This window comes from Caretta caretta, chromosome 3, assembly GCF_965140235.1.
Source record: "Caretta caretta isolate rCarCar2 chromosome 3, rCarCar1.hap1, whole genome shotgun sequence".
NCBI lineage: Eukaryota > Metazoa > Chordata > Testudines > Cheloniidae > Caretta > Caretta caretta.
Window position 1 is genome coordinate 141,707,060 of NC_134208.1, and position 12,648 is coordinate 141,719,707.

A 12,648-nucleotide genomic window follows, 5' to 3' on the forward strand; every position below is an offset into this window, starting at 1 on the left:
AATTTAGCTTTTTATCAATTTTTTTTTTTTTTGTTCTTCATGGGTCCTCACTATGTTTTATGTCTAGGCCCTCTAACGTGCAAGCTAAAAACTCTCTACAGAGTTGTGTCCATTGAGGTTGTTCATGAACCTTGGCTATCTCCTTTTGTGGGATACCATCACAGACTCACTAGGGATCAGGCTTTCTTTAAGCATGGAGCCCACTTGGCTGCTGACCAAAACCTTGGCATCAACTATCATGGAAGTTCTTTGAAGAGCACTGCAGGGCGAAGGGGATGGGGCTTGGAGGGCCAGTCAGCCTAGTGGTTGGAGTACCTGGCTTCCTGCCCCTGCTTCTGTGGACAAAGGGCCTCAGCCTCTCAGGTAGGGGGGATCCAGGATGTCCCATTCCACCACATCCCAGCCCAGGGCTCTGTGTAAATCACCCTGTAGTAGGGGACTTCCCAGCAGGGAGTCTACGTTCATTGCCCTGGGCTACTTCCTACTGTGGTCCTTTTAGTTTGGGGCATGTAGCCCTATGGACCATGTCCCTGTGGTGCCTGGTCTCTTAGTAGTGTCCCCTCATGGACCCTGGGTAGCATCCTCCTGCGGTCCCAGCAGGGCTGGCCTTACCATGAGGCGAACTGAGGTGGCCGCCTCAGATGCCAGACTGGGGGGGGAGGGGGAAGGGGGCGCCACTAGGACCCAGAGTGTAGAAAATTGTGTCTGCTGCTGGTGCATATGTATGCTCTCTGCTCTAGATGCACAGAGATGGTGGAGTGCTGTGCTGGAGGAAGAAGGGCACAAGAGACATAGCAGGCAGGTAGGAGAAAAGGTGAGAGTGAATAACAGAAAGCAGCAGGAGCTGTAGGGAGAGAGAGGAGGAGGAGCCTCTGATGTACCTCTCTAGCACCCCCAGGAGCCTGGACTGATTAACACCAGCTTCTCAAGAAGCTTCCTGTTTCCTGCTGCTTCCTTGAACAGGCAGTCAACTGAAGTAGTTGGAGCCAGTTAGGCCCTTAAGATGCTGATATCTTCCCTCACTCAGGCAATGCTACCAGCCTGCTTATTTGTCCCCTTCAAATGAGTGTTGAGAGCCACTATAGCTGGCACAGAACAGCAGTCATGAGTGAAAGAAGAAAACGCCCCTCCGGGGCAGCATTCAGAAAAAGAAAGAAAGAAAGAAAGAAAGAAAGAAAGAAAGAAAGAAAGCAAAGGAAGCTTTTTTATCTAAGCAGGAAGGAGCCCTCCTGAGATACATAGACACAAATGTTCACGGTGAGCCTTGTGAGGATGTGACTGGTGAGGAGATGCCTGATTTTCCAGTTAGTCAGAGTGCAGGTGACCTGGCAGCTACTGCAGTATCCATATCTCCATCTCAAATGGATGTAACCATGCACATTCCTGAAGAAAAGTGTAGATCAGAGAAGAGTGTGGTGGAGGCGCAAGAAACAGCTGCTGCTGAGTTTAGTTCCTTAAGTCTAGATGATCCAGGACTGTGGACCCACTTGAGCAGTAGCCTGAGGGACTTCCTTGTACTGCATGGGCCACAGCAAGTGAAAAACTTCATGTTCCCCAAAGACAGTGAAAATAGAAGTTTCCATCCAACACATTACTGGCGTGTAATCCCCAATGGTGACAAAGTGGAGAGGCCATGGCTTATGTACTCAAAAACCCAGAATGCTGCATATTGTTTTTGTTGCAAACTCTTCCAGTCTAATGTTCCAGCCACATTGGGTTCTACAGGAACAAAGGACTGGAAAAATCGGGTTAGAAATCTGGCATGCCATGAGAAGGCAACAAATCACCAGAGAGCCTTCCATAGGTGGAAAGAGCTTGCGATGAGACGAAGGTTAAAGGCCACCATAGATGATCAGCATCAAGAGAAGATTGCATCAGAGTCTCTTTACTGGCAAAATGTTCTGAAAAGGCTCATTGCCATTGTGAGAATGCTTGCTACCAAAAATCTAGCACTGAGTGGCATTTCAGGTCAGCTGTATGTGCCAAACAATGGAAACTTCCTTAAAATTGTGGAGCTGATGGCTGAGTTTGATGCTGTACTCCAGGAGCATCTAAGAAGAGTCACCGCCCAAGAAACGTACAAACACTACTACCTTGGAAAAACAATTCAAAATGAGATCATACAGTTACTGGCAACAAAAGTCAAACAGAAGATTGTGGCAGATTTGAAGTCAGCAAGATATTACTCTGTTATTCTGGACTGCACACCTGACACCAGCCATATGGAACAAATGACTTTAATGGTGCATTTTGTAACAACAACAGAACCTAGTGAAAATGTCCCTGCAGTGGTGACTGTCAAAGAGCATTTTCTAGAATTTATTGACACTGATGATACTACAGGAGCTGGTATGACAAATGTGCTTCTTAAAAAGCTGGAAGATACGGGAATTGCGATAGCTGACATGAGAGGTCAGGGCTTCGATAATGGTGCCAACATGAGAGGAAAGAACAGAGGAGTGCAGACACGGATCCAAGAGTTAAACCCTCGAGCTTTTTTTGTGCCATGCAGTTCTCATTCATTGAACTTGGTGGTCAGTGATGCAGCATCAGCTTCTAGTGAGGCTGCTGAATTTTTTAATGTCATTCAAAGCATCTTTGTATTTTTCTCTGCATCAACTCATCGATGGCAAATTTTGAAGCAACGTCTGGGAACATCCTCTCTGACACTGAAACCACTGAGTGCCACACGATGGGAAAGTTGAGTGGAGGCGATAAAGTCTATCAAACACCAAATTGGGAAGATAGATGATGCCATAGTTGCCATTATGGAGGATAACGCTATGACAGGAACTGTTCATGGGAGAACAGTGGCAGAGGGAAATGGAATCACCAGAATCATACATAATTTCATATTTGTGTGTGGCTTAGTGTTGTGGCATGCCATACTGTTTGAAATAAATGTTGTAAGCAAGAGACTCCAAGGTGTTGAACTTGATATATCTGGAGCAATGGAACAACTGGACAAAGCAAAGTCATACCTACAGTCTTACCGGTCAGATGAGGGATTTCAAAACGTTCTGAAGAGTGCACAGAAGTTGGCAGAGGAACCTCACACTGAAGCTATTTTCCCACCCATTCAAGAATACAAAAGTCACTGAAGAAGAAGACGTTTTGATTACGAGGCACGGGATAATCCCATAAGAGACCCCAAACAACAATGCAAAGTTGAATTCTTTAACCAGGTGCTAATTGTGCAATACAGTCAGTTGAAGAATGTTTCATGCAGCTCAAGGAACACAGCAGTATATTTGGGATGTTGTATAATATTCCAAAACTCCTCATTATACCTGAAGAAGACCTACACCAGCAATGCAGGGCACTAGAGACAGTGTTGACACATGATGATATGCGCGATATTGATGAGAGTGACTTAGGTGATGAACTGAAAGCCCTTTCAAGATACATTTCAGCAGGATCAACTCCAAAGGCTGTTCTGGAATATATGTGCACAAATCAGATGATCACCCTCTTTCCAAATGCTTTTGTTGCTCTGCACATACTTCTAACAGTTCCTGTAACAGTTGCCCGTGGAGAACGCAGCTTAAAAAAAAAGCCAGTGTTTACTATGCAGACAAGGAAAATTATATTTGCTGGTCAGGCGTTTGAAAGTTAAGTGTTACTTAAAATTTTTGAACAAGGCATTTTAAGTTGTTTGTTCTCCTTTATTGGGATAGGTAGCAGAGCAATACCATGAGAGAGGAGTAGAACAGGGAGAAGGCAGAAATGAGACCTTTCAAAGTTTTGGCCCAAGCAAGGGAGCAAGAGGGCGTCATTTGAGCTCCCTGTCGCAGGTGCCAATGGCTGTGGTGCAGCAGTGATAAGCTTGGTAGGGTCAGAAAACACCTCCCCCCACCCACCGCGGTCTCTGCTTCAGTTACGAGGGTTCCTCTCAAGCCAGGTGTTCCTGGGTGTCTTTCTCAATCTCCTTTGCCGGGACAACATTGCTTGGTCCCTGGTGGCTGCCTCAACCAACAGGCTAGTGACCCTTCCCTCACATGGAGAGATAGGTAGCTCCTGCCTCTTCGCTGATCAGCCCCGAACTGAGCCAGGCTCCCTCCATTTTTGCTAGCCAGGCCTAGCATTGGCTGCGGGAATTAATTTTAAATTCTTTAAAATTACAACCATTTTAAAGAAGCAAAATTCACAGACAGTGCAGCAAATAATTGGAATGTCTTCCAGCAAATATTTTCTAAAGATCCAAGGGAGGAATGTGATCAATGATTACTAAGTCCCCCCAAAACAATCTAGTATTCGTAGGCAGGGCTGCCCAGAGGATTCAGGAGGACTGGGGCAAAGCAATTTCAGGGGCCCCTTCCAGTGGCATAGCCAGGTGGAGCAAACAGGGGGAGCGGACATAAGAAAGGTGCCAGCCACTTATACTCACCCGGTGGCGCTCCGGGTCTTCGGTGGCACTTTAGCAGCGGGTCCTTCACTCGCTCCGGGTCTTCGGCGGCACTGAAGGACCTGCCGCCGAATTGCCGCCGAAGATCCGGGGCGCCGCTGGGTGAGTAAAAATTAAAAAGGCGCCAAAAATTTTAAAAGGCGCCACTTGTGCTCAGTGGGAGAGTGGCCACTGCCCCGCTAGCTACGCTACTGGCCCCTTCCCTGTCTCAGACCTCAGACTTCAGACATTCTCGTTGGGGCCCCTGCAGGGCCTGAGGCCTGGGGCAAATTACCCCACTTCTCCCCCCCCCCGGCAGCTCTGTTCATAGGTCACTCCAATGTAGGATCCCCCCAAAAATAAATCCATACATACTGGACAGTGAACACATATGGACTTTCGACAGTTAATCAGATTAACAGAAAAAAATCTCTTCCAGTGCAATGTTCCTTAGAAGGTGTCTCAGATCTGGTCATGCTCCCCCCTGCCAACCACCCACCAGAGTGCTGTGAGCGGAATCCAGTCCTTTGGATACCTAGGTGTTCTAATCTTCTGTGGGTTTCAGCAGGCTGCTGCACTATTTTCTCCCTTGGCCTCTCTGGCACATTTCTTGGGCACTAACACTCAGTCTGCTATGTCTTAGCCTACCTGCCTTAAGGCCCCAGGGTCAGTGCTAACCTGCAAAATACCCCAGTAAACACACCCTCTCCCAGTATCCCAGTGAGGGTGTGAGACTTTGGGGTTATAGTTTAACTCTCTCAGGAGGCAACTGGTAGTTGTGACGTATGTAACACACATGGACATTTTGCACAGGACTCTAATACCATTGCTCTTTTACTTAACAGATAAAGCACAGAAGAGTACAGATCATTTAGAAAATAACAGTAGCTCTCCCTTTCTTTGGGGGTTCATCAGTGCACAAGAAGGCAGGTTTCCCCCTGCCTCATCAGGCTCCTACATGCAGCTCCTCTCAGCTTGATTTGGTGAAAAATGGCTGGGAAGTCCCCAAGTAGAGTAGCTCTTGTATTATTATACCTTCTGTGAAATGGAGATTGCGATTCATGCTCCTTTGGTGCCACCATGAGGTCTGGTTCATTTTTTATTGTTTGATGCTGAGGAAAGAGAGAGCTGTAAGAGGAAATAAAAAGGGAATAGATAAGAGGAAACTGTGTCATGATTGAACCGCTCCTATGTTTCTTTCTTCACCAACATTGCATTAAATTGTAATTAAACAATACATTAACAAATGTAACAAACATGAGATATAAAAGTCCTATATGTAGTTACCTGGACACACAAAATACTTGGAGTGAAATCCTGGTTCAACTGAAGTCAACGGCAAAGCTGCCATTGACTGAATCGGGTCAGGATTTCACCTTTGGCCTCTAGGGCCCTACTCCTGCAAACACATACGCACATGGCTAGTTTCACTGAATTCAGTAGGACTACTTGTGTACATAAAGATACTTACATATATAAATGTTAACATGATCAGAGCCTAAAGGTGGTAGGTATCATGTCGATCATATACAAACATGAAGTATGTTTTTTTTTCCTGTTTTAGACATTTGAGAATGTGGAACGCTATATGCCTATTTCTGAACATTTGAATTGCTTTTTGTGGTATGTGGTGAAAAGTTCTCCAGCACAGAGGTAGGTGTTTTCATATGAGACCTTCTCTCCATATGTATATATTTGGAGATGTATAATGTAATTGTATTTGGATGTCTTTTGTGATTTGACACAAAAATGGTCAATAATCATTTGTTATGCTGCTCAGTTAAGTTAAAAAGTATGGGCCAGATATAAGGGTTTTCTATAAAAGAAAAGTGGTAGTTAATTCAGGCTTGCAGCTGCTTTGCCTTACTTGAGTAGTGCAAGCAGGCTGGAGTGTTCCAGTGAATCTGGTCCAAAGTGTGTGCAAGCAGTACGTCAGGTGATGTCTTTGTATCTTCTCAGATTTCAGGACAGTGCAAGACAACAGTGAATGAGAGTCGTCGTAGATAATTTGCAAAAAAGTATCTTTTTTTTTTAAAACATCCATTACTTAAAAATGGTTTGACTAACTGCCCTGAAACTTTAAAAGAATATCTATTTTAGTTTACGCTGAAAGTAACTTAGAATAAAATATTTTTTCCCATGCAAAGTTATAAGGGAAGTGAATATAGCCATACACTAAAATTCTAATTACAACTTAAACCATGGCCTGGTCTATACGAGGAAATTAGGTCAGTATAACTGCATCGCTCAGCGGTGTGAAAAATCCACAGCCCAGAGTGAACCAGTTAAACCAACTTAACTCCCAGTGCAGACATCGCTAGGTTGACAGGAGAATTCTCCTGTTGACCTAGCTACCACCTCTTGGGGAGGTGGAGTACCTATGCCAACAGGAGAACCCCTCCTGTCAGCATCTTCACTGAAGCATTACAGCTGTACAGCTGCAATGGTGCTGCTATGCCACTGTAGCGGTTTATGTGTAGACAAGCTCTATGAAACTGCTCTTGAGTGGCTCAATATTTAGGGTCATTTTTAATTACTCAAAGAAAGCTTGACCAGTTTTCTTCCTACTTGGCAGAAAAACAGTTGGAAACAACAAAGCCATTGTTATAAATGATTAATTAGTGGCTAAACCACACACATGCACAGCTGGGACTAGTACTACTGTAATTTAGCTCCACGAATATACAGGTGAAATCCTGGCCCCACTGAAGTCAGCCCGGTTGCCCCATTGACTTCAGTGGGGCTAGGATTTCTCCCCAGGTCTTTACTTCCTAAGCTAAGGGAAATCTGTTAGAGTTGTAAGGAATAGACAGAACCTTTTGTTATCTCTAAACTGCAGCCCACTGCCAGAGAACAAGCTGCTCATAAACACAATGTAACTATTAAAATTAGCACTCCTGGGGGAATTCTGCGACAAAAAATTAAGAATTCTATGCACAATATTTTAAAATTCTGCATATTTTATTTGTCAGAATAACACAATATAATCACACCAGTTTCAATTATTTTTGTAATTTATTTCAAAATACCTGTCAGCAAGTATGTCTGTAACAATACAGCCAACGAAAAAGATTCAGGAAATGATTTTTGACAAATAGATTCCTTATTAGGCATATTAATACAGAACTTTGAGTAATAATTTATTTAAACTACAATACAGAAATGTATTTCCTGCTCCCCTCAGAAGCAGTGCAAATCCTTAGGGGAATCAGGAGTAATGGAGGAACTGAGGGAGAGGGAAGTAATTTCTGGGAATGAACCTGGAGGGTTTTGATTGTGGGTGGGGTAAGTATGGAACAGGGGTTTTTTGGGGCGGGGGAGGAGACTGTTAGGAAGTTGGGGAGACTCCTTCATGCAGACCCTGGCTGACCTCTAGCTTATCCCATTCAGTCAGGCACATCTGCCCCAGTCCCCATGTGTCTCTGCTCCCCTCTTCGGCCTCCCTTCTTCCCCCATCCCCATGTGTCTCTGCACCCCCACTTGGCCACCCCTCTTCCTCCAGTCCCCATGTGTCCCTGCACCCCCTTCCCCCCATCCCCAGGCATCCCAGCACCCCCACTCAGCCACCCTGATCCCCATGTGTCCCTGTACCCCCTCCCTCTGTCCCCAGATGTTCCTGCACCGCTCCTCATGTGTCCCTGCACCCCCACTCAGCCACCCCCCACCCCATGTGTCCCTATACCCCCACTCCCATTCAGCCCCAGCCTCAGTCTGTCCCTGCCCACTAGCCCAGTCTATGTGGCTCCCCCAGAAGCCCCATGTCTCTCCCATATCCTGTGCCTCCTCACCTGGCCCAGCGGGCATATTGCTTTGAGAAATGCAGCCACTGTTCCACCCACTTGGGTGCTACCACCAGTGAGCCAGTTGCCCTCTGTTCTGGCTCTACAGTAGCCCCTGGTGGGAAAAAGATATAATTGCAGCACCTCTCTGACAGAAAGTATTTTCTGCAGAGAAAAAAAACCTGCAGGGGACATACATTCTGCATGTGCACAGTGGTGCAGAATTCCTGGAGGAGTAAAATTAGATAAAACATTAATTAATAACTTTACTTAATTACAACCGATTTTGTTCATATAGAGAGTTTCTTCTTACTATGTGGAAAGTTTGTCAGGGTAGTAATAAGCCCTTTTCATGCTAGTGGGACATAAAGAAATGCCAGATGTGAGTCAATGTTTCTTATGAGGGTGATATTTTAATGACTTGTAACTCAAAACCTAACAATAAGACAGCTTAACCAATTTTCTTCAAACTTTGCTGAAAAATTCTTCTTAGCTTTCTGAATAAAACTGGCAAGGTCCAGGTCAAGACAGTAGCCTATGTTGCCCCTTTTTGGGCTAAACAGTTAGCCCACATTTGAGGACTTGCCAGGTTGTTTCCGTACTTCTTCTTATGTGGCATCTCTGTAACTAGATGTTTGCAACCATGTTAGCCCATTCTGTATGGTCCTCTGCTAATCACTTTGTGGATGAATAGTCCTTTTGATCCACCCAGAATACATCGTCCATCCTAGCTCTTTTTTCTGTCTTGCATTCTTCTACTATCAACTTTCTCTTCCAGGGCCTGAAAACATGCATCACCTATTGAACCTCTTAAAATGTGTCCTGCAAATCAAATCTTTTTTCATAAGATTTCCAACTAATGTTTGCTGAGTTGTTTTTGGTAGGAGGATACATTGATGATGATACTAGTTATATATTTATTTGATGCTGTCCTGTTTATTTACAAAGAATGTACAAAAAGTCCTGTTTCCTTGAACATAGTAGAAAAACAACAGCAGGCAGTTTCCTGGCTCACATTTTCCAAGCTTGTCTTTCTTGAAGTAATGTACTCCAAGGAACTCTGTCTCTCTGCTCCCCATCAGGGCCACGCTCAAACTGCTTGTCTGGCTTTCTGCCTCTCACACACCCAAACAAACATAGCTGCAACCAATCAATCTCCTAACTCTTGCTTTTGCAGTCAGTCCCAGGGAAACCCATCAGCCTACATGCCGTCTGAGCTTCTGATAGACCTCGTCATACAGCCTTGGGTAATGTCTTCCTATTGTTTCCAGTTGTCAGTACATAAAGGTTGTTTGAAATATTGTTGTAGCCGTGTTGGTCCCAGGCTATTAGAGAGACAAGATAGATGAGGTAATATTTTTTATGTGTTAACTACTTATGCTAGACAGTCTATTTCACTTTGTATTTAGCTGTGACTTTCTGGGTATGTCTACACTGTGATAAAAGCCACAGCTGTGGCTGGCTCAGGTCAGCTGGCTCAGGCTTGTGGTTCTCGGGCTACAGGGCTATAAAATTGCAATACAGATGTTTGGTCTCCGGCTGGACCCTGGACTATAAAACCCCACAAGGGGGGAGAGTCAGAACCCAGGCTCCAGCCTGAGCCCGAACATCTACACTTCAATTTGTAGTCAAGCTCTATGAGCCCTTGTCAGTTGACTTGGGTGCCCTGGGTTTTTTGATCACAGTGTAGATGTACCCTTTGAGTACTTTTCTCAGACCTGAAGAAGAGCTCTTTGTACATGACTGCGCGTGAACTGCTGGCTGGGGGAGGCTAGCTCCCAGACCTGCCCCTTCAGCCTGAAGCCTGCCCCTTCCACCCCTCCAGCCCAGGCTAGCTCCCCCAGCCCCAGAGTGCTCCCTCCCCAGCCCTGGAGCGGGCAGCACGGCCCCTCCAGCCCCGGAGCACTGGGAGGGCAGGCAACACAGCCACAGCCCACCCCAGCCCCAGAGCGATGGGCGGGCAAGCTGCACAGCCCCAGCCTCCCCAGCCCCAGAGCACCAGGAGGGTAGGTAGCAAAGCCCAAGCTGGGGCCACCCCACAGGGAGCCTGGAGCGGCCAGACAGAGCAGAAGCAGGAGGTGGGAACTGGGGGCAGAGTGTGGGCAGCTAGATTCCCTCTGCCCCAGTCCTGAGCCCCCTCCCACGCTCCAAACCCCTCCGCCCCACCCCCGCCACACATCACCTCCATATTGGTGCACATAACAAAATTCATTCTGCACATGGATGTAAAAAATTAGAAGGAACATTGGAGGGCGGGGCCATGCCTGACTGTCTGGGGAGGCACAGCCTCCCCCAGCCTATGGTACCCGCCGCCCATGTCTGTGTAGCTCAAAAGCTTGTCTCCTTCGCCAACAGAAATTGGTCCAGTAAAAGCTATTACCTCATCCACCTTGTCTCAGTACATAAAAGGAAATTTAATTGCTCCTTCCAGTTAACCTGAAAGAAAGTGATTAACACACACCTCATCAGTTTTAACAAGGTCTCTGTTTGTCCTTGATGGCAGCCATTAACGCCTTCCAGTACAACAACAAATTAGAGATCAAATTTGATCAAACTTTTTTCTCCGTTGTGTAAGGGCCTGCCTACCCTTAATTTTGGAGGGTATGTCTTCACTAGCAACATTAAAGTGCTGCTGCAGCTTTAGTGTGGCTGTGTAGTTGTGGCACCAGCGGTGGGAGAGAGGTCTCCCAGCACTATAACAAACCCACCTCCACAAGGGGAGTAGCTACCAGCTCTGGAAGCACAGCTATCAGTGCTGGTGCACTGTCTACACTGCCACTTCACAGCGCTGAAACTTGCAGCGCTCCGGGGAGGGTTTTTTCACACCCTGAACAAGAAAGTTGCAACACTGTAAAACGGCCTAAGTTGATCTAACTTATGTCGTCATACAGCTGCCACAGTAATTACATCACTTGCACATGTCTACACTTTGCTCCTTGTGTGCGTCCTCACCGGGAGCATTTGTATCAATTGTACTGTCAGTGTGGGGCATTGTCGGATGGCGTTTGAGAGCCAGTAACAATGGTTGTAAGCAACACAGTGTCTACACTGACACTGCATTGACCTAACTACATTACTGTTGACCTATGCCTCTCATGAAGGTGGAGTTATTAAGTCAGCGTAGTGAAGCAGTTATGTCGGCGGGAGCAAAATGTTATTATAAATACTTACATAGTTAGGTTGACGTAAGCTGTCTTACGTTGACCTAACTCTGTAGCGTAGACCAGGCCAGAGTTACCCTAACTAGTTTGTCTAGGAAATGTTGTGACGGAGCTCACGTGCCCCTCATTGATATGGAGAGGGTTAACTCCACTCTCTGGGCCAAGGAGGCCATGCCCTCACAGCCCTGCTGGGCATGCTCCAGCTGCGGACTATGTATAAAAGGAAGCAGCTCAGCTCGTTCAGGGCTGGCCACCAAAGAGAGGATGCATGCTGCGAGCTCCAGCCCAGGAATCGCAGAAGCCCCAGACGACAGGAGCCAGGGATGCTGAGACTCCGGAGAACACCCAAGGCGAGGCGGAGCTGTTGGCAGCCGCCCTGAGCGAGGAGTCCAGAGCCCACGGAGATGCCTGGGACCCTGGCATCAGGAACCGGGTAGGAAGTAGCTCAGGGAGACTAGTTGTGGTGCCAAGTGGGGTCAGCGTGTTTCGGGCGGATTCCCCACTGACACACTTGCCACTAGGCCACACAGTCCCACGGAAGGTGCAGTGATACTGACTCTGGCTACTAGGCCACACAGCACTGACAGAGGGGACAGCCCAACTGACTCTTGCTACTAGACCACACAGCATTACTGAGCCAGGGAGCCACCTCGACTCTGACTACTAAGCCACACGGCCCTGAGAGAGGGCGACCCTATCAGTCCTGTCTATTGGGCCACACAGCTCTGAGAGAGGGCAGCCCTGACTCTTGCCACAAGGCCATACTGCCTTGCTGAGCCAAGCGGCCACACTGACTCTGAACACTCAGCGATACACCCCAACCGAACCAGAAAGCCATTTTGATTCGGGCCATTGGGCCCCATGGCCGTGTGGGAAGGGGCCGTCACCCTGACTCTGACCATTGAGCCATACAACTGAGAGAGAGAGAGTAGCCATATTGACTTTTACCATTTGTCCTCACCACGGTGGTCAAGACAAACCGAGTAAGCATTCCACTGCGGCAAAGTAATTACTCCACCCCACCCCACCCCAAGAGGGGACAGGGTGCACTTGCCCCACAACACATGTCTACAGTACAAAATTATGTTGACCTATGTTACGTCAGCATACAGCTGCCGCAGTAATTAAATTGCTTTTGTGTGTTCACACTATGCTCCTTGTGTCAATGTTGTGCATCCTCACTAGCAGCGCTTGCATCGATGTAGAGAGCAGTGCACCATGGGTAGCTATCCCTGTGTGTAACTCACCACAATCTAGCGCAGGGTGTTTGGGGAATATTTTGCCATGCCACATGGGGCCAAACTGAGTCATCCAGGAGTGACTG

General features: G+C 46.9%; 1 protein-coding gene across 1 annotated transcript in view; it reads left to right on the forward strand.

The window, feature by feature from the left end:
- The window catches only part of CATSPERE (catsper channel auxiliary subunit epsilon), an 82,135-nt gene that overhangs the window by 17,845 nt on the left and 51,642 nt on the right, over window positions 1-12,648 (forward strand). Inside the window, exon 5 of the mRNA XM_075126967.1 lies at window positions 5,949-6,037. Within this exon, the coding sequence (XP_074983068.1) occupies window positions 5,949-6,037 (89 nt within the window). The remainder of the gene's footprint in view (window positions 1-5,948; window positions 6,038-12,648) is intronic.